The sequence below is a fragment of the Somniosus microcephalus genome, chromosome 7, assembly GCF_052327205.1.
Source record: "Somniosus microcephalus isolate GS21.2 chromosome 7, FLI_Smic_1.0, whole genome shotgun sequence".
Lineage (NCBI taxonomy): Eukaryota > Metazoa > Chordata > Chondrichthyes > Squaliformes > Somniosidae > Somniosus > Somniosus microcephalus.
In genome coordinates, this window is record NC_140993.1 from 276,574,411 (window position 1) to 276,601,974 (window position 27,564).

Below are 27,564 nucleotides of genomic sequence, written 5' to 3' on the forward strand. Positions count from 1 at the left end.
TTTGTTGGAGGCGAGAGTGAAGGGGGCAGGGGAAAGGGTGTAAGGGGATAATTGGTAGTGGAGAAAAGAAGCCTGGGGTTATCTTTGAATTCCTGGATGATCCTGGAGTTGCGAGCAGTTTTGGCAGACAGCATGTGGGCCTGATTTTCCTTGGTGGTCCAGCCGAATCTGGGGATGAATGACTAAGCCAGTTGTGTGTCGTATACTTTCAAGTCTGCACCCCTTGGACTTGAGAAAGCGAAGATGGAGGCTGTACCAGATTGAGTGACCAGGGTGGGGGAAGAGTAAGTATTTTACTGGGGACATGTGCATCAAAGGTGGAGGTGAGCGTGTGATTGAGCAGATTGATGGCTGCAGAAGTGTCGTGGCGAACAGAGGGCCAAAGGCTAGACAGTTTTCAAGTGTCGTTGTAAGTGACTTGGTGGGAGATTCTTTCCAGGGCGGATGCAGAAGCAAGTAAGTGATGAGGCCTCTAAGAAATGGCTTTGTCTGTGATTGAGACGATGGGAATAGAGAGGCCATGTGAGATGGCATGGTTAAGGAGATGGCCATTAATATGGGTACGGAACTTTTATTTAATTGTAAAAACATGAAAAAATGTAATCCTCTCTGTTCCATAAACTTGGAAATGTATCCGTCAATTGATCAGAAAAATTGGAATTTAAATTGTAAACATTTCATACATCAGGGACCAGGGTTACAACAATTTTAGTAGGAGGTTTCTCAGTGCAGAGAGCATTTAATTTCAAACAGAACAGCACTTCTGTTCGACTACTGTTATTGGGCATCTATTTTAAATGTAGACAGACCAAGCATTCTCAGCCAAAATCTTCACAACTGGAAATTCCAGCTGACCTGCACTGCTCAATCCCATTTCATAATAGGGCCAATGGTACAATGATAAATATCCACTCACTATTTTAGTGCTGCATTGGAGGGGTGCTACAAAAAGAGCCAACAATGCATTTAAGGTGTTCAGAGTAGGCTTACCTGTAATCTTGCAATCTCCTCACCAAACTTCTTCTGTTGCTTAGTTAGAATTGATTGATGGTACTCTGCATTGGCCTGCATCATGCAGTGTTTCGCAGCTAGAACAGGCAGCACTTCCTGGAAATAAAAATACTGACCAGGGGAAAGTCCAACCACAAACAACCACAGACAACAAGGGAATCAGGAAAGAGAAGGGGAAAAGAGAGGAAATTAGAATCAAATTAATGGTTTTTAGAAAGTCAGGTAGGTTAAATCATTCGGAATGTAAGTTGGGCAGTCAGGTGACTATAAATGGCTTGAATTTTGAGAGAGGAAAGCAGCCGTATCCTTAAAAATAAACTCCACACTGAAAGCACACTGGTTAATATTCCGGCAACAAATGGGTCACTTGCCAAAAATCACAATAAAAACCCAAGCTCCACATATTATACGTCATTGAAAAATTGTTATTGCTTCACTCTCAAACTAACTTGCCCAATTGTTTATTAGACTGGATTAACAATGACAAAATAATATGTTGCGCCCCCAGAAAATCCAACTGAGTATGTTACAGAATGTGAGGTGGGATTTGCCGAGGAGCAAGTTGTCTTCTCAGTTGAGGGTCAGGAAGGCACATAAAAGGGTCTAAAGAGGAAAACGCAAAAATAGGACTAGATAATGCAAGAGTTGAGTCACGGTATCTATGGATTTGGATATTGAAAGCTGAGCTGCCCATTAAAATTCATTTTATATTCAGTTTTACAAGTGACCCATTTGTTTTCAGAACTGAAGTTTGCTGTGCATAATTTAACAATTTGCTTGCGTGCAATTTACAAGCGCACAATTAACCCCTATCTAGATATTCCCAAAACTCAATCCAAGCTAGAACATGTCACTAGTAGTGGAATTTTTTTTTCTCAAACCAAAAACAGGTTCCTCAGTTAAGTTTACAGTATTTTGCTGCCAGTCATTTGGGGCAATAGACATGTTATCAGATAACCAATTCACCATCATTTCTGAAATACAGTACTACCCACTTGAGCCTACACAGGCAAGTTTAACAAATAAGAGATAAATATAAATGTATTCAAGATAAACTTTAAGCAGCTAGTTCACCCTGATCAATGTCTTACACAATCAATATATTTAATATCACAGCCTGAACCATCATCTGTACACAGCAGCAACAGCACAAAAGGTGGCACTAGCCAAAGTTCATGATTAAATCAAGTAACTATTATCTGTTTAATCAAATCTTGAAGATTTCAAACACACTGCAAATCTGGACAAACTGTGTTTTCACTTATTATAAACTTTTGATGAACGTTATGCCTAACATTAGAGCTGCTACTGCTATGAAATAAACTTATTTTGGGTAGCCAGCATCATTCCTGGATCAGGTACAGAATAGTTAGATGCTAAGTAAAGCTCTCTGTTCTGTTCCAACATCAAAATTACTCCCCACTGCACTCATGAAATAGTTTTCCATTTCCCACGTCGACCATCTTGCACAATCCCTCCAAATAAGATTGTCAATTTGATTCTAATTTGGGCCAAATTAGGAGCAGTTCTGTGCTGTGGTTATTGCCCACTACAAACTGAGTTTAAGCTACCCAAACATATTTCACACAGGATCCTTACAGCCAGTCAGTATAAGCTGGATTGAACTGTTGATCCCCACAGATGGCAGGCTGCGAAATTCATTGCACTAGCCCATTATTCAAGAGCCCTTTAAAAAGTGCCAGTTCTTCAGACCTCAGTATTGCTCCACCAGCATTTAGTGCCAGTAATCACTTCCAGATACAGAATTAGGTTAATTCTACTCTGCCCTCGTAACACAATCAACTCTTGCCTCAGAAGGACACTTCCCAACCTCACCAATGTGAATGTGGTAATTTCACACCCAGCTATCTTTTGTGGAAATGGCAATCTGTACCATTTTATACCATGAATGGATGCTCACAGAGCTGGGTTGCCCAAACTAATTTTACAAAAGGCTTTTATAGCCAGAACATAAACATGCATCCCCATCAGTCTTCAATGAATTCAAACCCAGGTCCCTGAAATGGAGAGAGTATGCTAACTCCTAGCAATAACCAGCCCCCAAACCTATTACTTGTTGATCGGTCTTAAATTAGTGCTCCAAACTACTGCCTGTCTTCAGAGAAAAATTTCAATTTCAGTAAACCTGTTACTCTTAAGTATCATAAGATTTTCCTGAAAATTGCTACTCAATTACTCAAATGTAGTCAGAAACTGGTGCACTGAAGTTTATAAAGGAAAAAAATATCACCCAGACAGCATTTAACAGTATTCTGTAATAACTGAACGTGTGGAGTTGTTTTGTTGTAGATACTATAGTAGGCTGCAGTGTCCACACTACATTGGAAGGAAAGGCAGGGAGAGAACAGAGGACAACACGTGAGTCGAAGGGTGATTTGGGTGATTCTGGATAGACAGTTTGTTAGTCTGTAAGACAAGTAGTAATGTGAAAGTTAAACAGGCGGAAGGTGACAGAATTCAAAAATATGCAACAGTTTGTAATTGTACACATTAACCAACTAAAAAACCCAGCTGGCTTCATTCATTTTGGCAAATACAAATGATTAAACCTTAAATTTCACTTAAGATTGCAAGTGGCTTCATTTCTCACCACGTTCACCGATAAACTAGTGTACGTCTGAGCAATGGTTCTAGATACGATCCACACAAATTTGACAAATTACTCAAAGCAGTCCAACTGTGACAAGGACAGAGACATGATACAGCAAAAAGTATTCCTAATAAATCAAATAATGATCAGTTACAAATCTAGTAACATTCTTCATGCAAAAGATACATTAGGAGAATGCTGCCTTCCACTTTCTAACACTTAGTGAAGAAAAATATCCTCAAAGGTTTTGCTGGGAGATGGGACTGGGAGGAGCAAAGCTCGGCTGTAAATTAGCATAATTCACTGGCTAAACTTGATAAAAGTCGAAACATCTGGTTTGTAGAAATAATTTTATTGTTCATTAACGGGCCTTCAAGCACATAGGTGTCCATCAATCGAAGTACAGGCCTTTAATGTAAACTGCTCTTTAAGCAGTCACAATTTAAGCTTAAACATAACAGAATAAATTTTTACTACTTGGCACTCCTGGCACAGAGCTTCGCGCCACCTCACAATTCTCTGTCCATTAAAATTAATGGGAAAATGTGCAAGCTGTGAATTGGGTGTACCGATATCTGCACCCCATTAGCACTCCGGTCATACGAAGCTTTGCATCAGAATTGCTAAAGTGAAAAATTTACTCCATTGTCTATACTGAACAACTAACTTTAAAGCAAGCTATTGGAATACATAGAACTCCAATTGAAGGTTTAGTGAAAAAAACATTTTTAACACTGAACTAATCAACTGAGAAGAAGTCACTTACTACATGGAATCATTAATGGACACGCACATGTACATACATATGGTTTGCTGCAAAGCCATTTTCAAATGAAATTAAAACTAGTTTGGTGAAAATATACAAAATAATGTATCATATGGTAATAAATAATAATTCATAGTTTATGTAATATCCATTTTGTGGAAGTCTGATTAGCTGATGATCAAAAATTCTGTTAGGTGGATATAAAATTACTGTTTAAAAACAAAGTTAAAACCTTGTTAAACATATTTGTGAATTACTAAATTAGCATTTAAGACTTTTATGACAAAATCCAAATCATAATCTTTCAAGTCCCTTCCCTCAAAATTTATGGAGGCAGGTGGGGAAGAGGACAAATGAAGCTTTCTAAGTTTTAGTGCTACATATTAAGATTTAAGTTGCTTTTACATTGGTCTGGAGGTGTGCTTGCACCGCCAATTCCCAACCCTTTTTTCACCACGTTTGCTCATCAGCATGTTTCAGTAAATCGACTGCATTGGAACTGCCATTCGATGACCAAGACCGGCCAACCAGGAACTGAGTGGCTCACGCAGCCTTCCGAGCTTAATGTAAAAGCAACTTTACAAATTTTTGTTGCACAGCAAACCGGTTTGCAATAGCAAGGAACTTGTTTTAGCAAATTATTCCATGCCCAGACACACAATTCAGCAGTAGCGTGCAGAAGTGAATGCTCCAGCAGTTCGGACAAACACATACACATTTAGCAGTAAATAAAGCAAATGTAATGGAATTCTTTTTGCTGACTTTCAATCAATGAATAAAATTAATCCTTATTTTCCCTGTTTCTTCAATAAGCTTCAGTTCAAGAGGCCAACTGTTAAAATTAAACAATTTACAGATCCACAAACAGGAAAATATTTCAGGCAAAATATAAATAATTTTTATTTAATGAGAAAAATTGTACACCAGTTTACACAACTTCTTAAAACATTTACAACAGCCTTCACTTGGGTAATGTCTGGCATGTAGAAAAACACTGCAAACTGCTTCAGAAGTGTAAAGGAAAATAAATGGATGCTGGGCCAAAGTAGTGGATATTAGGAGGGGCAAGGTCAAAAGCTTGGTCAGACAGGTTGGTCTTAAAGGAGAAGGACTTGTTGTGGGATGGATACAGGCAGCAAAGTTGTGGATGAAACAAAGTTTACGGAGGGTGTTGGCTGGCAAAGAGAGCATTGGAATGGTCAAGTTTGGAGGTGACAAAGGCTTGGATGAGAGTTTCGGGATGGAGGCAGCGATATCAGAGTTGGATGTAGGCGGTCTTTGTGATGGGGTCGGAAGCTCAGTTCAGGGCCAAATAGGATGTCATGGTTTGCGAACAGTCTGATTCAGCCTGAGACAGTGGCTGAGAGAGGGGTGGAGTGAGTGGCAAGGATAGAGTTTGTGGTGGGGGCAAAGACAATGGCTTCGGAACCCCCAACATTTAGCTAGAGGAAATTGCTGTTCATCCAAGATTGAATGATGGACAAGCAGTCCGACAGCACAGAGGCAGCGTAGGGGTCGAGAGGGATGGTTGCAAGGTAGAGCGGAGTGTGATCAATGTATGCGAAAGCCGATTCCCTGCCTGCAGATAAATGTTGCAAAGAGGCAGCACGTAGAGGAGGAAATGAAAGGGGCTGAGGATGCATTTACAGTTTAGCATATTAATGCACATTTGCACAATAACTTTATGCTCTTCAGGATTAGGGCAGCCACAGGGGTGGCTAAATGCAATGACATTTGGATAGCTGGATCGAGCCAATTTAAATACTACTTATCTTTTCTGGGGGTGCATCACTTTTCTCCTGTACTTGGGAAGCAGGAAGTGGTAGTACGCTCCGATTGCATACTTGGCATTAGCCCATTCTTCCCACTACTGGGATGTGCTGTTGGGTTTGTGATTAGCTACTTGTTACAGAAGCCTTCAGGTAACAACTCCAAACTACTAGCAATTTCCCAGTTCTAGGTGAAGGCTTTACATCACATGCTCTGACTGGAATATGCCCCACAGATACTTAAGCCACATCATAATGAGGACGGGTAGGACTTGATCTTGGCATCTTCTCACTGCAAGGAGTGAACTATGCTCATCCATGCATCTCTGGTGGCCCTCGCATTCCTAGGACCATTCCAAATCTCTGCCCAGAATGATTCAGGGAAGGACCAGAAGGTATGTAGGAGCATGGTAGTTTGGCTGCCTCCTCTCAAGCATTCATCCAACAGGGAGGGGTGGAATCTCTAACGTTTGAGGGATGAGCACTTGAAATGCCATTGCATACAAGGCTATGGACCAAATGCTGGAAAATGGGATTAGACTGGACAGGGATGGATGGGCGGCGCAGACACGATGGGCCGAAGGGCCTCTTTCTGTGCTGTAAAACTCTATGACTCTATGACATGTTCAGTGTACTTCAGTTTGATACTCATACATGATATAGTAACAGCTGTTTGAAAGAGTATTCCACTCTTGAATTGTTTGTTGACCTTGGTCTCTACAAATCCTCAACCCCCAAAACACATGCAGAAGCCCATCACGGCCCTGTACATGGCATGCACAAATTGATCAATTAGCACTTTTTAATCCCTTACTTGCAACAACTGCCACTGTTGTGACTGCATGCATTTATATAGCACCTTCAACTAAGAAAAGCTTCAAGATGCTTCACAAAACCAGAACTACATGAAAAAATCTGTAGATTTACACAACGCATTTAGCTGCAGATGACAATATCAATAACATCAATTAATAAGTTTTTCTGCTGTGAAGAACTGGTGAGCTAGTACAATCTGTCTGCTCCAAGCATGCACAACAATGCATCCGGAGGATATGGACATCAACTTTATTCGTATTCACTCTACTTGTAACCTGCAGCTTAATGAAATCTACAAACCTACAGAATTACTATGTAAAGAAATGCATGAAAAAAAGCTTTTGCATGGCAGATCATTTGCAAGAGTAGTCAATGTAACACTAGCTGAACTTACAGCAATACGGTGTAGTGTAGAAAAGAAAGTGATTAACTTTATTCATTGATCAAAATAAAGAAATACTTTAAGAAATGCAGTAAAATCAAATATGGTGTTATGTTAATTCTCTAGCTAAATCACTTGCACTGGGACAATAAAGAGCAGCAAAAGTGGTTTGTTAAATTTGCGGGATATGGCTTGTATCCATGACACCCAAAGGTATGGCAGAATTTGTTACAGATAGACTACGTACACTGTATTTGATTTACACAACTTTTTCCATATAATGAGAATTTTTCCTGTACCGAAATAGTACAATCATCCTCAGTGTACAAAAATTAAACCGAAAATGAAAAAGCAAATCTCATAGCAATCTGAAATTCTTTTTTGGACAGGGCTTTGGCCTCAGTGAAAAAAATTTCATTGTAAAAATAAAATTCCACAAAGATTTTAAGCAGCAATTTTAAACATTGTTTTTCACGCAATTTAGAAGTGAATTTCAAATAAATAAGATTATTAATTTGGGTCTCATAACAAAAAACTATGGAACTAGGAAAAATTTACATTTATGGCATAAACAGGACCAGATTTATCTCAGTTTAATTCTGTAGACAAATCCTTGCTAACTGATCCCACCAAGTTAAACTCCAGTGTTCTCTATTTTATTTACAAATCAAATGCCAAGCACCACTGTAGATACTTTGAACTTACCTTGGGCAAGTTTTCCTTATACTGGCACTGTTTGAAGGCATCGCCATAGTAATCTGCAGCTTGATTGGCAAGTTTAGCTATTATTGCATCTTTCATTTTATCTGCAAGACAGAGTTGTAATAACTATGTGAACATAAGCAAACTCAAATGCCCATCCCAATTTTCCCCCTTTATATATTCCAACAGAATATAAATGGATACAGCTAAAAGTAGTTTAAATTGTAATACAGTTCATGAAGGTCTACCCGTCCCAGGAAACGCTGATAGTATTTGAAATGTGTTCTGAAAATGAAAACTAAAAGCAGTTTCATTAGATTACATACTAGGTAAAATGGTCACTAAAAATAGTCGAAGGGTATAATTAAATAAAGCCAACCATTCTCAAGACACAGTGCAGGGTTGCCCAACCTGTGGCCCTAGGGCTGCATGAAGTCTCCAAATCCTGGCCAGCTTGTCCCTCGAAGTCCAGGCAACTTAATATTGTGAGAGCATGTGTTACTTATTTTGAAAGCCTGGATGCTCGTCAAGGACTATCCTCCTTCTCCTGCCTTCCTCCCTATCACAGACCTTCCCTTTCGTTCTTTCCCTCCACCCAACCCGCCCCCCCCACCGCCCCTTGCCCTGCCTCTGCACTTGCTTAAAACCCGTTACATCTCCAACTTTTTCAGTTCTGACAAAGGGGTCATTGACCTGAAACATTAACTTGGTTTCTCTCTCCACAGATGCTGCCAGACCTGCTGAGCATTTACAGCATTTTCGGTTATTACTATTATTCAACTCTTGCTTAATTGGTGGATAAATCTTCAATCAGAACACCAGGAAGTGCTGGCATCAAGATCAGATATATACAAATCAATAGTAACATGGGAATAAACTTTACATGTGTACCCCCAAAGCCCAACGTTATGCATCTTTGCAGCCCACCAGACAAAAGCTCTGGCATATTTGTACGATGTTTCCAGCTTTTCACATAAATTACTGATCAGATTTTCTCAACCGCTTACAGAATGACTAATCCCATCACTTCATCAGCCCACTGAAAAAAAAATGAAACTAACTAAGCGACACAGTTAAGAGCAGGGTTTCAGACGAGTGGAGTTTCATCACTTCAGACATCACTGGATTTTTTTAATCCAATCAAAATGTGGTTCAAAGAGTCCATCTGCTTAAAAGGTCACCCATAAATGTAGTCAAGATACTTGGAGCTTATTTCAAAACTATTTGTTGAAATTCAGGATGGCCCAGCTGCTAACTAATGTTCGTCCAACTAGACAACAGTGAACTGAAAACAGCTTTTATTCCTGGAGATCTTCCAATAAGAGTTTCTGAAATATGTAAAACTTTGCCAGCACTTATTACTCACATCATTTCAGCAGACAAACCAATGGAAAATGCTGTCGGTATTCTTTTCCACATAAAAGAATACTTCCATAATTTAATTTTGTTTGTGTCATCCTATTAGTTGCTTCCTTTAACCCCATTTCCAGCCTTCAAACAACCTTCAGTTGGAAGGATGTGCAGTTTGTGTGGTGTCAAGTTAGACTCACTCAGCCCAGCAGCACCAAGGTCCCTCCACATGTCTGTGATTATAGACCTGCATTCCAGTGTTGACAATCAAAATCAACCCTACCCAGAACGAGAATGTTGTTCCCATATATGGGTAGCTCCAACACATCTTGCAGCCCTCAACAGGGTTTAAGAAAACACTTACCCGACAGGCGATTCCTCTTTCACTTCCAGGTTCCAACTTCCTTCTCGATTGAAATCTTTCTTTTCTCTATTTTCTGGATACGATGAGCTATACTCTGTTCCTTCAAAGCTCCAAATATGCTGTCCTGCACATTTGTCTATCTTTTTACATCCTCAGTGAGTTGAAATCTAGACCCCTTAAGTCCCCCATTTGAACTCAGGATCTTGAAACTTTGATCTCTCACAATCTTCAGGCTTGGCAACTTCACCATTGCCCGAGTCCCTCTTTCTCTTCAATCTTGGTGGTACCAGCACTATGGGCTCTGGCCTTTCAACTTGCCTTCTCAACAACAAAAAAAAGCCTCTACACAGGGAGTGGCAGTTCCTGGCAATTGCAAATTCAATCTCAGAACTAAAACAAAATCAATTTTTAATGTCCTACAGCATTTGACTCATCAGTTAAGCAAGGAACAGCACAAGGCATAGCCATGCTCAACTGAGGATGAGCAATTGATGTATAGGGTAGAATGAAAATAACCACAATTTAAAAAAAAAATAATAATTTGAGTACTTGCTTTCAAAAGGTTGATACAGAAAGCTATGTGAGAATTAGTTATTTCACTTTCTGAAATAAGTGGCTCACATAGAATGATTAGCAATTAATTCCTTGATAAAACAGTGCCTTTTCTGTAAGCCTACTTTCTAACAAAGCACTCCTGTATCCATTGAATGTAATCTCATACAATACGGATTAGGAAAGCAGAATAGTTACCTAGTATTTACAGTTCAGAAACAGGCCATTCGGCCCAACAGGTCCATGCCAGTGTTCATGCTCCTCACAAGCCTCCTCTCCTCCCGCCCTTCATCTAACTCCATCAACATATCCTATTCTTTTCTCCCTCATGTGTTGATCTAGCTTCCCCTTAAATGCATCTACGCTAATCGCCTCAACTACTCTTTGTTGTAACGAGTTCCACATTCTAAACACTTGGAGTAAAGAGGTTACTCCCGAATTCCCTGTTGGATTTATCAGACTACCATCTAACTAAATGGTACAAACATGACAGGACTATAGCCAACACATTGAGGTCAAATGGAATCGTATGTCTTGGATTGCAGGAAAACGGATGTCTACACCGGTTAGATAAACACCTTTGCTTACACCAGATTGACACTAATGAGTGGGTTATGGTTCAGCAAAATAAATAATCAGTCAAGAATCTCCTCATAAAACAGATGCCTTCACATATTCTAAGATCACACAGAAAATGGCAAACAAAACAGACAACCATTTCCCTGAGCAAGTAATAGTAAATTAGCAGCCAAAATCATAATCATTTTACAAGATCTACAAGAAAAAAACAAATATTTAGAAAATACTAAGCACTATTGCTTTGTAAATAAATATCAGACTCAAAGTCATCAATGTTTCCTAGCTTTTTAGAAGTATATTCGGTTACAAACCTGCATTTTCCACAGTTAGCATTTACACTCAAATAACCATATTAACTCATTAGAACTGAAGTAATATCGCATGGCAAAAGATGGCACCATCAAATAAGAGTCCTCAATTTGTGCATAAAATGCTCCCAACTACCTGGCCAGTAACCACAATATATGGCTTGACTACCTTAAACGGCACTGTCTATCCCACTCGGTGGCCAAAACCTATTCTTAGGATCACCCTGGAGAGCAATTCCAGATTGTTCTCCCTGACAAAATTAATTCTCCACACTTTCCATTTTCATCTCCAGCATTCAACGCAGAGTCACGGTTTAATTTGCAAAAACCAAGCACATCGGCTCAGCTGCACTCACCCAATGACTCTTACACCACCGCCCCCCCCCCCCCCCCCCCCCAATTCATTGATACCCTCCCAATCCAGCTCCGAAACAATCACCCACTACTCCGTGGCTCAATGGCTGAAACCTCACCTTTTCCTAATGCAACATTCCCCCCCTTAAAAAATGCTGCCATCACCCTGCTTTTTAAAAAAGCCTCTCTCGAACATTCTGTCATACTGAACAACTGCTCCATCTCAAACCTTCAATTTCCTCTAAGTTCTTTAAACAATTAATCACTGCCCAATTGGGTGCCCATCTCCTTTACTACTCCAAGTAATTCCACTCCATCATTATCAAGATCACCCTGGTCAAAGCCAACAACAGCATCATGTGCGACAGACTGTGGTGTGCTATCCCTCCTTCACCGCTCTCTCACCGATGAAACCACTCCCTTCTTTATCGCCACTCCTCCATGGCCCAGCTTTGTGGCACCTTCCTCGTCGTTTTCCCATTCTTAAATGGTCTCACCACAATCAGCTCATCTTCTCCAACTGAGTCTTCTCCCAAGATCAGAGAGAAATGTCCAGTGTAACCCAAAGCTTTAAGCTCAGCCTCCTGTTGCTAATTTGCATGCAGCATCATCATTTACAAACAGGGGGTCGGTCAGCTTTCATGTAGCCACAGTAACTGCCAATATTTCTACTCTGTCTCCGCCTTTGATTCCAGGGCCGTTGCTTTGCTGGTCATCAGACCAGAGCCACTTTGTTCGGCTTCCAGCAGACATTTCATACCTTAAGTGTTCTCCCCTTTCGCCCGCTCTCAGACTAAGCCAGCAAGAATACAAAGTCATTGCCCTACTTGGTTCAGCTGAGCGTCAAACCCCACATCTGGTCCACTCCCAAGGCCTACTGCCCCCTCCCACCCTCATCCCCACTGCTGCCAAAATCTTCATCCGCAACTTGATCACCTCAAGGATTAACTTTTCAAAAACTCTCTTCGCTGGCCTCCCTAGCTGTCCCCTACAAACTCCAATTTATCTGAAACCCCACAGGCTGTACCCTATCATCCTCCCCTTGCCAAGATCCACTGGGTCCACAAGCACAGCCATTTCAAAATTCAGATCTTCGTTATCAAGTTCCTCCATGACCTTAATGCATGCCAGTTCTGCAACCCTCTCGAGCTCCAGGACACATCCTCACTCACCCTGGATGGCTGAAAATCCTTCCTTCCTCTCCCCAACGCCACCGTCAGTGATAGAACTTCATTCACAACATTCTTGCAATCTAACTCTCTCCCTAAAATGTACCTCATTACCTCTTTTATCATCTTCAGAAGCCTCAAAACCTACTGTACCTTCAGTTACCTCCCCCAGCTGCTCTGCTACATGCATATTTTGTTTAAAACGCCATTGCTACATGAAATACACTATTTAAATTGTGGTTGAAAGTTTTTGCAAAAAAGTAATATGCTAAAATCTGAAGTTAAAAATGTAATAAATGTTCAGATTTAATTAATTCACTATCTTAAAACAAAACATTTGCCACCATAATTATCTTTAAAAATATTTAGATTTTAATAACCAACTTCTCATTAGACCACCCAGACTAACGAGATGTAATGCTATGCCAGTATCACATGAAATGGCTGCGGCTGTAATAATGCAGTAACAGTCATGTGCTGGTTCTCAATCTGTGGCATGCAGAGGGTGTCCAGTTTCAGCACAGTGAATCGTGGGGGAAAAAGTCTATTTGGTGAGTCAGCTGTTAGCGAAAAAAAATGCAGTACCATAAAAGGAAATTAGCACCATAAAAAGGGGAAGAGCAAGAGTGAGAAACAGAGCACAAAAAATAGAGCGCAAGAATAGTGTGCAATGCTGGGAGTAGTAAAGGAGAACAAGAAAAACAGAAGGAAAGGAGTAAGACAGCAAATGAGAAAAAAGACAAAAGTGAGTGAGGTCAGCGAGCATGTCAGCGACATATGTTTGTACACATTCCAGAACTGTAGCCATTGGGACAAGAGTCTATGGCAACTTTTCTTGTGAGTTTAGGGGGTGTGGGGGGGGGGGTGTGGGGGGGGGGAGGGGTGCAGTGTGACCCCAGAAAAGTTAGCCTGATACAATTATTTTTAGTTATTTTCACAATTTTGTCACCAAAAAGATCCATCCAATTGTGTTGGGGGTCATCACATGAAAAATGCTGATATTATTTTAGTAAGAAAGCTGTGCCACTTTTATTGGCACAGCTAGAAAGTCAAACATTTAAAGCAAAGTTTTGTTAATGTCATCAAGTCAAGTAAGAACTGTGATTTGCAAATTATAGCTTATGTTATTAAAGTAAAATGCTAAAATTCAATTTTGGTTTCCGGTTTGCTGACTCAGTAATAAGTGCAAACCGAGTGAAATTATTCCAAAATATTAACCAACTGGAAGGCATATTTAACCAAGACGACAGCAGGAACATCGTAACAAAACCAGTACAAGCCTCAGTAAGAACCCATGTGCAAACAAAAGAACATTGAAAGCGTCATATTTACCAGCTGTTGCTTTAAGGAAAAACACCTCCTGTGCTTGAGCCAACATAATCAGACTGAGGGTGCCAACGGTATCTGGAGAGATGTCCATCGTGGGCTCTCGATTCAGTGCCGACAGCACAGTATCCTTCACGTGCTGGAAAACGCCACTGGCAAGCTATTGCAGTGAAAAAAAGACGCACTTTACTTCATCCACCATCCGCCCACAGGATCAAACTTAAAAAAGATAGGATTAGTTCAATTTTGTAAAGTTACTATTTCCTGACCCATTAGTTATGATTATTGCTTCTGGTTACAATAATCTTGAAATTCAAACTAAGCCATTTAGGAGGGAAGTCAGGAAGCATTTTTCCCCCACACAAAGGGCAGCAGAAATCTGGAAGTCTCTTCCTGAAAAGGCTGTGGATTGCTGGGACAATTGGAGCGGTCAAGACCGCAATCGATAGATTGTGTTAGGCAAAGGTATCAAGGAATATGGGGCAACGGTGGGTAAATGGAGTCGAGATACAGATCAGCCATGGTCCAATTGAATGGAGGAGGCTAAAGGGGCTGCATGGCCGACTCCTGTTCCTAATGTTCCTATGGTTAGCACTTCAGTGCTCAATTTCAAACCAATTCAATGCTCTACAAGTGCATTTATCTGCCAGAATGAAACAAGCACAGCTTCAGTGTGCTCCAGATGTTTTAGATATCAATAGTGCTTGCAAATGATATGGGAAGATCGACCAACCAAGGAATATTCCAGTTTATGCCCCATCTTGCTGCTTTCTATCATTGAAGATAGAAATTGAGTAACACAATGAAGGATTGTATGAGAGAGACATACACATGAAGTGAGACAGTCAAAAACAAAAGTGTGAGACAGAGTGGGAGAGACAGACAAAGGAAAGGAAGGAGTGTTGGTTTACAGAAATCACAAGAGTGAGACAAGAAACTGTGAGGGAGAGAGATGTAGAGTAAAAGAACAAGAGTCAAACAGTGGAAGACAAACAGAAAAAGAGAGAGAGGCAATGAGTTATATAATGGTAGAGAAACAAAGAGTTTCAGAAAGAGTGTTTTTGTCTATGAACAACACTACCAGGAATCAACGGTTTTTAATCTGATATTTAGATGCTGTAAGTACTGAATGATTTTTTCCAAAGTAATTTACACTTTAATCCACTAGAGGACACTAACAGCACCATTCTAGGCCTTTTGTGATTTTGACACATGGAATACGTGCAATGCTGCACACGGCTAATGAAAACTACAACAGTTTTCAAATTACCTTGCAGCAAATATTACAAGTGACATTTTTAAAACGCCTTAATTCAAATCTAGAGAAGCCCCATTATTGAGGGATGGCATAGCACAAAGGAATTATAAGGAGTGGTATAAAGTGGGCTTGTATCAGAGAAGCTACGTAACTTGAAATGAAATTTCAAGATGATGTTACTTTCTCTCCACAGATGGGGAAAGTTTAAAAACATAAGCAAATTTAAAGCCAAACTCCACAGTCTGTAATCCTCATCTCGAGGCCAACTCGCCCTCTTGGCCAGGAAATGCTGCGTGGACTTGGCAAAGGTTTTTGACAAAGGTGAAGATTTTTTCACAACTTTCTCATGTGAAGACACTGACTAATACTGGGACATGCAGTCCACTGGCACCTCAATTAAAGTAGTTATTCCTCATGCAGGGGCCCCAGTTTCCAACAGAGGTCACTGAATAGAAATCAATAGCAGGAACCCAGGTACATTTTTTTCCTCCTTCACAGACAAGGGCCACTGATGCCAACTAATCACTCTGGCCAAGGTCAGCTACTTATCACAGACCACGGATCAAACCAGGGCAATGCTGATTGCATGGCTCAGTACAACGCCAGGAGATTCATTTCCCCAATGAGTCATTAAAGACTTCTGGAGAAATTAAGATTCATTATACTCAAAAACCATATAATTAAGGTTGGCAGAAGTGACACTTTATAAACAGCAAGAGGCAATGTTCCTTGGAGAGGTTTGTTGCAGTGCTGTGACCATGCCCATGTAAAAGGACACTCCTGCACACTACAATGTTCTGACTGGATCTAGAAGAAAATGAGGTCAGCAGTACCAAATCCAATGGGCTTTTCAACAAGGGCTGAGGAGAAGGCAGTTTTCTGTTTTGATTTCAATGAAGTTGATGATCAGGGGCACTGTTCGGTGGTGATTGATTATTTATTACACGGATTTCAAATGGTGTTTTGATGATCAAATTGCACGTTTCTGGCTATTTGGAGGCTCGCTGATCTTCACAGACGTCGACGGGCTGTGTAGTTACAGCATTTTCTCTTTTTATTTATGCTTTTATAAAAAGGTGTTCAGGTTCTCCTCAAGACAGATTTGCAATTCATAACTGACAAGTGAAAATCAGAAATTCTGGCAGAAAATAGAAACCTTGGCTAGTGATTGCTACGGTAATTTTAAGGGATTTTCTCAATGTTAGTGTCAAAATAAAGAAATTTGCACCATGCAAAGTTGTAACTTACTGTGCCAGAGCTTTAAAAAGCATGACATTTTCTGTAACCTACAATAGATTTGGCTTTTGTAGAACTTAACTGACCCCAGAGCGGAGGCCATTTAGCTTCTTATGCTGTCCTTGCAGCAAGTTTTCAGGAACAGTATAGATTTAATATCTCAAACAAAAGCTTTTCATACGTTTTTATATTTAAAAGGGAAGTCGCTGATTTAAAAAAGACAATTTTTATTACTAAGTCACAAGTCATCATTTAAAAGATAAGCACGCTCAGGACAATTTCCAGCTTTCCCTGCATCAAAAGGCAACAAAATCAATTTAGGAGAGAACTATGGAATTTTATTTATAACTTGCTACAGTAACAATATTCAAAGCACAAAAGGTTGATACAGGCATCGGATAGAACGGTAGTATAGTTGTTACATTACTGGTTATGCTACTAGTAATCCAGAGGCCTGGATTAATAATCCAGGAGGTGAGAGTTTTAAAATTATATTCTGGCCTACTTGGAGTTACTTTCCAATGACTCTCCTCGCAATGGAAGACCCATGTTTCAATTGCATTCTTTTTTTAATTTTGAATATACAACATTTGCAGTTCTTTCCTTTCATTTTTCCTTATTTGTTCAAGCTTTTGTTCATATGGACCTTCCCTGTAACTTTCCACCCCTCGCTATTTACATATTCTATTGTCCTTTTTATATCTCTGCATCATCTCATTGATGATCTTTTATATTGTGTAACAGTTTTCTATTAAGCAGTTTGCAGGTTATTTAATCCATAACTCCCTCTGTGATTGGTGTCCATATAGATTCCACCACTCCCCCTTTACTCTCATTAATGGCCCAGAAATTCGGGTCTCCACGGGTGAGTACGCACGGGGTACTCATCCGTAGGCCCAATGGAAGTGCCGGTTTCCTGTATGCACTGCGCATGCGTGGGAAACCTGCACTTCGGTTCCCCTGAACGAAGTAGTTCAGAGGTCGAACGCGTGCGCAGGAGAGGCTGCGCGTGCGCATCGAACTTACCCTCCCGGGAAAACCTGGGAAAAAAATGTAAGTCTCCAGAAGTTAGACATGTAAAAAGCAGTCGCAAGGCCTGCTTTTTACAAGGTAAGTGGTGAATTAATTAAAATTGAAACAGTTTTTCCCACAGGTTTATTATTTTTAAATACTTTAAAGGTAAGTTTATTTTTAGCCCCGTTAGAAAATAAAATTAGTTTTCAAAAATTTAAATTGTTTAAAATAGTTATTTCATGCAATTTATAGTTTATTCAAAAAATATGATTTTTAAAAATTTATTTGAAGATTTAGTGATGTTTTGGGGCTTATAGTATTTATAAGTTTGACAGCACTTCCTGTCAAACTTATGAATGGGCATTCCCTGCTCCGATTGGCTCCCCATGGCCCACGTGATTCCATGGCCCACATCGAACTAACTGCGCCCCCGGGATACGCAAGCACTGCGCGCCGGCAGTCGGAGCAGGCCCAGGATCGGAATCCCACGCAGGCCCACAGCTCAACGGCCGGCGCGCTAGGTAAGTGCAGGACGGAGGCTTACACCCGCGCGAAGCCCCCGACCCGAATTTCTGGGTCATTATTTTTTCAGTGTTAATAAAATGCCTTTCTTTCAGTCTTCAGTTCTGATAAAGGTTGCCCCTCAAACTTCATAACCTGTCTTTCCCTCTATACAGGTGCTGACTGATGCCCTGTGCATTTCCAGCATTTTGTATCTTTTTTCCCCCCCGATTTGCAGAAATGTTCTTTTTAATAGTCATGTATTATGCTCACTATTACCATCTGGCATTTGTTAGAAAAAGTACAAGTCAGCTACCATTTGTTACTGTGTCACAGATCTAGTCTTGGGGGGGCTTTCTGAAACTGTTGGTCATTGTTTACCCATTTCTTATTTTGGCATGCATGTTTGAAGAGGACGTCATCAATTTAAGTCGAGTCTTTCAAAAAAGTGGAACAGAAAATCCAAGACAAAGGATCAAAATACTGGATCTGCAATGCATGCAAGATCAGTAAGTGATATGCTCTCACAAAAATGGATCATTTACATGGATTAAAATACAGGAGGTGGTTAAATAAGCTTAATGTTGAATTAACAATGACTCCTTTGTTGTGGTATACAGGAAGTTACTGCTAAACTGTCAAATATTTTACACAAAATCCATTATCATCTGTCTTGATGGGGGTGACGAGAAAGACCTTTTCCTTTTTATCAATGATGGGCTCAAACTATGAACGAAATAAGGGACAAGAAAGTTCTCTGCGAAGTGTGTGCCTAATTCGGTAAGTCGTCATGCAGTCAATCTTGGAGTGGCATTTTTGGAAGAGGCAACGAACCATAACAAAATAAGAAATAGGATTAGCAGTAGGCCACACGGCCCCTCGAGACTGCTCCACCATTATAGAAGATCATGGCTGATCCTCGACCTTAACTCCACTTTCCAGCCCGATCCCCATATCCCCCGATTCCCCAAGTCCAAAAATCTATCAATCTCAGCCTTGAATATAATCAACAAATGAGCCTCCACAGCTCTCTGGGTAGAGAATCCCAAAGATTCACAACCCTCCGAGTGAAGAAATCTCTCATCTCAGTCCTAGATGGCTGACCCCTTATCCTGAGACTATGCCCCCGAGCTCCAGACTCTCCAGCCAGGAGAAATAGCCTCTCAGCATCAACCCTGTCAAGCCCTCTCAGAATCTTGTATGTTTTAATGAGATCGCCTCTCATTCTTCTAAACTCCAGAGAATATAGGCCCATTCTACTCAATCGCTCCTGAAAGGAGAGCCCTCTCATCCCAGGAATCCATCTGGTGAACCTTCATTACACCCCCTCCAAGGCAAGTATATCCTTCCTTAGGTGAGGAGACCAAAACTGTGCACAGTACTCCAGGTGTGGTCTCACCAAGGCCCTGTAGAATTGCAGCAAGACTTCCTTACTCTTATACTCCAACCCCCTTGCAATAAAGGCCAACATACCATTGGCCTTCCTAATTGCTTGCTGTACCTGCATGTTATTAACTTTGTGTTTCCTGTATGAGGATACCCATATCCCTCTGAACACCAACATAATAGCTTCTCACCATTTAAAAAATATTCTGCTCTTCTATGCTTCCTAACAGAAAGTGACTAACTTCACATTTACCCACATTATATTCCATCTGCCCACTCACTTACCCTGTCTATATCCCTTTGCAGGCCTTTTTTTTAAAAAATATTTGTTCATGTGATGTGGGCGTCGCTGGCAAAGCCAGCATTTACTGCCCATCCCTAATTGCCCTCGAGGTGGTGGTGGTGGTGGCGAGCCGCCTTCTTGAACCGCTGTAGTCCGTGTGAAGGTACTCCCACAGTTAGGTAGGGAGTTCCAGGATTTTGACCCAGCGACGATGAAGGATCGGCGATATACTTCTAAGACAGGATGGTGTGTGACTTGGAGGGGAACTTGGAGGTGGTGGTGCTCCCATGCGCCTGCTGCCCTTGTCCTTCTAGGTGGTAGAGGTCGCGGGTTTGAGAGGTGCTGCCAAAGAAGCCTTGGCAAGTTGCTGCAGTGCATCTTGTAGATGGTACACACTGCAGCCACGGTGCACCGGTGGTGGAGGGAGTGAATGTTTAAGGTGGTGGATGGGGTGCCAATCAAGCGGGCTACTTTTTCCTGGATGGTGTCGAGCTTCGAGTGTTGTTGGAGCTGCACTCATCCAGGCAAGTGGAGATTATTCCATCACACTCTTTACTTGGGCCTTGTAGATGGTGGAAAGGCTTTGGGGAGTCAGGAGGTGAGACACTTGCCACAGAATACCTAGCCTCTGACCTGCTCTTGTTGCCACAGTATTTATGTGGCTGATCCAGTTAAGTTTCTGGTTTATGATGACCCCCCAGGATGTCGATAGTGAGGGATTCGGCAATGGTAATACCATTGAATGTCAAGGGGAGGTGGTTAGACTCTCGCTTGTTGGAGATAGTCATTGCCTGGCACTTCTGTGGCACGAATGTTACCTGCCACTGATCAGCCCAAGTCTGAACGTTGTCCAGGTCTTGCTGCATACGGGCATGGACTGCTTCATTATCTGAGGAGTTGTGAATGGCGCTGAACATTGCGCAGTCATCAGCGAACATCCCCATTACTGACCTTATGTTGGAGGGAAGGTCATTGATGAAGCAGTTGAAGATGGTTGGGCCTAGGACACTGCCCTGAGGAACTCCTGCAGTGATGTCCTGGGGATGTGATGATTGACCTCCAACCACCACAACTATCTTCCTTTGTGCTAGGTATGACTCCAGCCAGTGGAGCATTTTTCCCTATTCCCATTGACTTCAGTTTTAATAGGGCTCCTTGATGCCACACTTGGTCAAATGCTTCCTTGATGTCAAGGGCAGTCACTCTCACCTCACCTCTGGAATTCAGCTCTTTTGTCCATGTTTGGACCAAGGCTGTAATGAGGTCAGGAGCTGAGTGGTCTTGGCGGAACCCAAACTGGGCATCAGTGAGCAGGTTATTCGTGAGTAAGTGCCGCTTGATAGCACTGTTGATGACACCTTCCATCACTTTGCTGATGATTGAGTGTCGACTGATGGGGCGGTAATTGGCCGGGTTGGATTTGTCCTGCTTTTTGTGGACAGGACATACCTGGGCAGTTTTCCACATTGTCAGATAGATGCCGGTGTTGTAGCTGTACTGGAACAGCTTGGCTAGAGGCGCGGTTAGTTCTGGAGCAGAAGTCTTCAGCACGATAGCCGGGATGTTGTCGGGGCCCATAGCCTTTGCTGTATCCAGTGTGCTCAGCCGTTTCTTGATATCACGTGGAGTGAATCAAATTGGCTGAAAACTTTCTTCTGTGACAGTGGGTCCTCTGGAGTAGGCCGATATTGATCATCCACTCGGCACTTCTGGCTGAAGATGGTTGCCAATGCTTCAGCCTTGTCTTTTGCACTCACGTGCTGGGCTCCACCATCATTGAGGATGGGGATATTCATGGGGCCTCCTCCTCCTCCCGTTAGTTGTTTAATGGTCCACCACCATTCACGACTGGATGTGGCAGGACTGCAGAGCTTTGATCTGATCTGCTGATTGGGGGAAATCGCTTAGCCTTGTCCACACCATGCTGCTTCTGCTTTTTAGGCATGTATGTAGTCCTGTGTTGCAGCTTCCCCAGGTTGGCACCTTATTTTTAGGTACGCCTGGTGTTGCTCCTGGCATGCTCTTCTACACTCCTTATTGAACCAGGGTCGGTCCCCTGGCTTGACGGTAATGGTAGAGTGAGGGATGTGCCAGGCCACGAGTTTACAGATTGTGGTGGAATTCAATTCTGCTGCTGCTGATGGCCCACAGTCGCTCAGTTTTGAGCTGCCAGATCTGTTCTGAATCTATCCCATTTAGCACGGCGGTAGTGCCACAATAATACAATGGAGGGTGTCCTCATTATGAGGACGGACTTAGTCTCGGCAATGACCGTGCGCTGGTCACTGCTACCAATACTGTTGTGGACAGATGCATCTGCGACAGGTGAGGATGGCGATATTGGTGAGGACGGCGATACTGGTGAGGACGAGAGTAGGTATTTCCCCTCGTGTTGGTTCTTTCACCACCTGCAGGTCCAGACTGGCAGTTATGTCCTTCAGGACTCAGCCAGCTCGGTCAGTAGTGGTGCTACCAAGCCACTCTTGGTGATGGACATTGAAGTCCCCCACCCAGAGTACATTCTGGGCCCTTGTTACTCTCGGTGCTTCTTCCAAGTGGTGTTCAACATGGAAGAGTACTGAGGGAGGGCGGTAGGTGGTAACCAGGTTTCCTTGCTTGAGACTTCATGGGGTCCGGAGTCAATGTTGAGGACTCCCAGGGCCACTCCTTCCCAACTGTGCTGCCGCCCCTGGTGATGGAGGAGTCTGGGACATTGGCTGAAAGGTGTGATTCTGTGAGTATGACTATGTCAGGCTGTTGCTTGACTAGTCTGTGGGACAGCTCTCCCAATTTTGGCACAAGTGCCCAGATGTTGGCGAGGAGGACTTTGCAGGGTCAACTGGGCTGGGTGTGCCGGTGCCGTGTCCGATGCCGAGGTCGATCCGGTTTCATTCTTATTTTCATAGCAGTTTGTTACAACCGAGTGGCCTTTTTAGGCCATTTCAGAGGGCAGTTAAGATTCAACCACATTGCAGATTTCCTTCCCTAAAGGACATTAGTGAACCAGATGGGTTGTTACGACAATCCGATAGTTTCATGGTCATCATTACGGATACTAGCATTTTATTCCAGATTAACTGAATTTAAATTCCCCAGCTGCTGTGGTGGGATTTGAACTCATGTCTCGATCATTAGTCCAGGCCTCTGGATTACTAGCCCAGTGACATTACCACTACGCTACTGTCCCCCATCTAGCTCTAGGAGAGCTTTTGGAAAGCAGTGATCACAATATCATTAGGTTTGGAGGACACAGATTTGAGGTAATTGGCAAAAGAACCAGAGGGGAAGAGGAGATTTATTATTATTATTTTTTTTATGCAAGTGATGATCTGGATCCACTGCCTGAAAGGGTGGTGGAAGCAGATTCAATAGTAACTTTCAAGAGGGAAGTGGATAAATAGTTGAACAGGAAAACATTGCAGGGCTAAGTGGAAAGAGCAGGAGAGTGGGACTAATTGGATAGCTCTTGCAAAGAGCAGGCATAGACACGATGGCCCGAATCACCTCCTTCTGTGCTGTAAGATTCTATGATTCTAAGTTTGCACCCCTGGGACTTGAGGGAGTGAAGATGGGGACCCCACCAGGGGGATTGACCAAGATGGGTGAGAGTAAAAGGTACAAGGGTACCAAGGGTGGAGGTGAGTAAGTAGTTCAGATTGAAATCACAAAGGATGAGGGGTCACAGTGCAGAGGCTGAGAGGGAAAAGGAGGAAGAATATCTGAGAGAAACTTGGGATGGGGCTTGGTGGCGAGAGAAAGTGAGGCTACAATCAAAAATAACATTAAAAATTAAGAGTTTAGAAACAATGAAGTCTGCTTACCTGGTAATACTTAGCTGCTGCTTTCAACCCTTCATCATTCTCCAGATTCTGCTCTGCTGCAATTTGGCTGGCTAGAGCTCCAATATTAAACAGGACACAGCTCTTCTCATATCCCAAACTTGCAAGGGCTGTAATCAAATGCAAGAAGTTATAAAAACCACAGTAGCTAAAATCCTCACCTATGATCACTCAGTTTTTGGGTATTGTTCAGCTAAGAAATTTTACAAGCTAGTTTGTGTGACAATAATCAAATCTTTGGAACATAGGAACATTTAGCCCCTCGAGCCTGTTCTGCCATTCAATGAGATCATGGTGACCCAACTCCAGATACCCGCCTTTGTCCCATATCTCTGAATACCTCTGCTTGAACAAAAAACTATCAATCCCAGATTTAAAATTAACAATGGACCTAGCATCAATTGCCGTCTGCGGAAGAGAGTTCCAAATTTCTATCACTCTTTGCGCTTCCTAACTTCGCTCCTCAAAGGCCCGACTCCCAATTTTTAGACTATGCCCCCCTCGTCCTAGACTCCCCAACCAGCGGAAATTGTTTTTCTAGCCACCCTATCTGTTCCCCTTAATATCTTGATAACATCAATCAAATCAGCTCTTCATCTTCTAAATTCCAGGGACTACAACCCTAATTTGTGTAATCTCGCCTCATAATTTAACCCTTGAAGTCCAGGTATCATTCTGGTAAACCTACGCCGCACTCCCTCCAAGGCCAATATATCCTTCCTAAGGTGTGGTGCCCAGAACTGCTCACAGTGCTCCAGGTGTGGTCTAACCAGGGCTTTGAACAGCGGCAGCATAACTTCTACCCACTTGCATTCTAGTCCTCTGGATATAAAGGCCAGCATTCCATTAGCCTTTTTGATTATTTTCTGTACCTATTCATGACATTTTAATGATCTATGTAGCTGGGCACCCCCCCCCCCCCCAAGTCTCTTTGGACCTCCACGGTTTCTAACATTCTGGAATTTTCTTCCAAAAACCCCTCTTGGACCACACTTTTAGGTTACTTGATCTTGCTTGGTGTCTGTTTGTCTCTCCCCTCTCTATCCTCCAGCCCCATGAAAAACCATAAGATGTTTTTATACACTGAGGCACAAAGTGCAAGTTGCTGTACTTAGAATATTTAATAAATCAGGTACAGAAAGTGACAGAGAGGGAAAGAAAGATGGGATAGATAGAGAGAGAGACATAAGAGGCAGAAAGAGGTAATAAAAAAATTTATCATGTAAAAACAGGAACTTCACGCCGTCCCATGTATTTCAATGCGGAGTCTCTCGGTGAGATACTGGCATAGCGCAGCTTCTGGAGGAGCAGGGCAACTCAGACAGCAACTTCCCCCGAGTTCTGTGTTTAACTACACGTGTGCAGTCGCTGTCCAATTTACCCTTCAATAACTGAGCACCGTTAGGCGCACCATTATTTCTACACCAAATTCCAGCCCAATGTGCATACCTAGTGACAATACTAAAATCCTGCCCATTATCGCTTCAAATCGTACTTTTTTTTTGAAAACAGACAGGATTCACAGTGGGACATCAGTAGCAACTTGAGGTGGTGAGAAATGGATTCCATAAGAATTTAAAATGAAGTTGCGGCATTTGAAATTAAATTCCTTAGAAAATATAATCAGACAACTATAGAAAAGAAAAATAGTACACTTGTATGGCCCATTTAATGCTCAGTCTGTAGAATATTGAAAATGTACTGCCCAACTGTAATACAAGAATCTCTTGCACACTTTTTAAATCAGAGAGGCATCAAGTGGAGATCAAGTGCTTCTCCACAGGAACAAAATGGAAAAAAATAAAAAGACACGAGGCTAATTTCTGGGGTTATTAGAGCTTTGGAGCCAAAGTCTGCCTCTAGGAAAGATCAAAAGAGGAAATGGGAAGGTACAGGGAAGTCTCTTTTAACCAGCACCTAAATAACCAGAAATCTCTTACCTGAACCTACTCCTGAATTTTGCCGGTTAAGTTTTACTTCATATTAGTGACCATTCCTGGATCTGTGGCCGTGTAACCGGGGTTCCTGCACCTGTTGCTCTGCAACGGGGACGCTTGGTCTGTGGCCAGGGTTCCTGCACCTGTTGCTCTGCAACGGGGACGCTTGGTCTGTGGCCGGGGTTCCTGCACCTGTTGCTCTGCAACGGGGACGCTTGGTCTGTGGCCGGGGTTCCTGCACCTGTTGCTCTGCAACGGGGACGCTTGGTCTGTGGCCAGGGTTCCTGCACCTGTTGCCATGCAACAGGGACGCCTGGATCTGTGGCCGTGTACGGGGCTCTCATACCATTTACTTTACCTCTCTGTAATCCGGACTTTTTGATAAACCGGCACCGCGCCGGTCCCGTCGGTACCAGATAAAAAAAAGTTTCCTGTACATAGGAAAAGACACTGGGTGCGGGGGAAGGGAGATGACAGATGGGACAGAACATGAGAGAAATAATTGGAGTGGAAGAGATGGAGAATAAAAAAAAGTTAAGGGAGCAAAGATTTTTGTTTTGTTTTGTCCCGAGGCAATACCATGATATAAACAAGTACTTACCAAGCTTAACAGATCCTCCAAACAGAGATCCTTTATCAAATGCATCTTTCCAGGTGAAAGTTAAACAAAGCTTTAAAGGAAAAACAACTCATTAAGTCTCAAATTGTCAGATTTCTTGCACGATCAACTCAAAATTAAAAACTTCTCTTGTCTGCACTACCACTTCGACACACATTTTATATGTGACTGCATTACCAGTGAAGTTGTCCCATTACTGAACGCGTTCCACACTGGATACACTCACTTTAACACTGAACTGCATGAATTAACATCAGACCATGCTCTCAGCAAATGATGACGGGTGGGGGTTACTGGGGGGAAAAAAGTCAGCTAAACCAAAGAATATAAAGTTACCTCAATAGCATGTTGACATTTTTTCTCCTTATAAAGCCCTTTGTTGGGTATGGGGATCAAATAATTTTTGTAAAACACCATCATTGGTGCAATAGCATGAATTTTCCGACATCAAACTAAAATAAAACTTCGTATCAATTTATTGAGAATTATGTTATCTAAAGGATGCAGAAGGTAGAACTTTTGAACTGCCCGAGATCCAATAACCAACAAGTGAAAATTATTGACTCTAGACCAGAAGTGTTCACGATATGCTCAAACTCTGCTGCCCATATCCTGAACCGCACCAAGTCCCGCTCACCATCCCCCTTGTGCTCTTCTTCTAATGGGATCCACCAATGCCTCAAATTCAAAATTCTCATCCTGGTGTTCAAATCCCATCAAGAACCCTTCCCATCGATGTAACTTCCGACAGCCCGACAACTCTAGCCTCCGGCGCATCCCCCACTCCCTTCACCCCACCATTGGCAGTTGCGCCTTCAATCATCTGGATCATAATCACTGGAGTTCCCTCCCTAAACCTCTTCACCTTTCTCCTTTCTTGAAGAATCTCTTTTAAACCTGCCTCTTTGACAAAGCTTTAGTAAACCTGCCTAATATCTCCTTCTTCGGCTCGGTGACAAATTTTGTCTGATGGCGCTTCACATAAGCGCAATGGAACATTTTCCTAGGGTAACCTGCTATTTAAATGCAGGTTATTGTCGTATGCTTCAAAAGCTGACTGCAGCATGTAAAAGCCCATGACAAGAAATGGCCCAGTGTTACCATTGTTACTACATCTCCACTCCTGCAGAAGACTCTGTTTCTATTGGCATGCAGAGTGAACAAGGTAAGAATTTTGTGATCAGCCAGTATTTACTAGCAGGCTACCTACCGAACTTTATCAGTTGTTACCCACAGCCATGGGTTCTGTGGATATCTAAAGACAGTTCCTTTCGCAATCTTAAAGATCACAAGTTAAGTGCAGACAAGGTAGGCTACCCAGTGCATCCAGCTCGTGCTTCCATAAAAATTTACAAGAACTCTCTCTGATCCCAGTATCTAACTAGATCAACAGAATGTTTTCTCCCCTGCCCTATGCATTGGACCATTCCAA

General features: G+C 42.2%; 1 protein-coding gene across 3 annotated transcripts in view; it reads right to left on the reverse strand.

The window, feature by feature from the left end:
* The window catches only part of pdcd6ip (programmed cell death 6 interacting protein), a 96,347-nt gene that overhangs the window by 35,051 nt on the left and 33,732 nt on the right, over positions 1 to 27,564 (reverse strand). For 2 of the 3 annotated variants that reach the window (XM_085993846.1, XM_085993844.1), the window contains exons 3-7: positions 26,115 to 26,184; positions 23,559 to 23,686; positions 14,066 to 14,219; positions 8,061 to 8,161; positions 991 to 1,122 (exon numbers count right to left, since the gene is read on the reverse strand). In XM_085993846.1, the coding sequence (XP_085849972.1) occupies positions 991 to 1,122; positions 8,061 to 8,161; positions 14,066 to 14,219; positions 23,559 to 23,686; positions 26,115 to 26,184 (585 nt within the window). The remainder of the gene's footprint in view (positions 1 to 990; positions 1,123 to 8,060; positions 8,162 to 14,065; positions 14,220 to 23,558; positions 23,687 to 26,114; positions 26,185 to 27,564) is intronic. The other variant, XM_085993845.1, reaches the window with a different exon arrangement.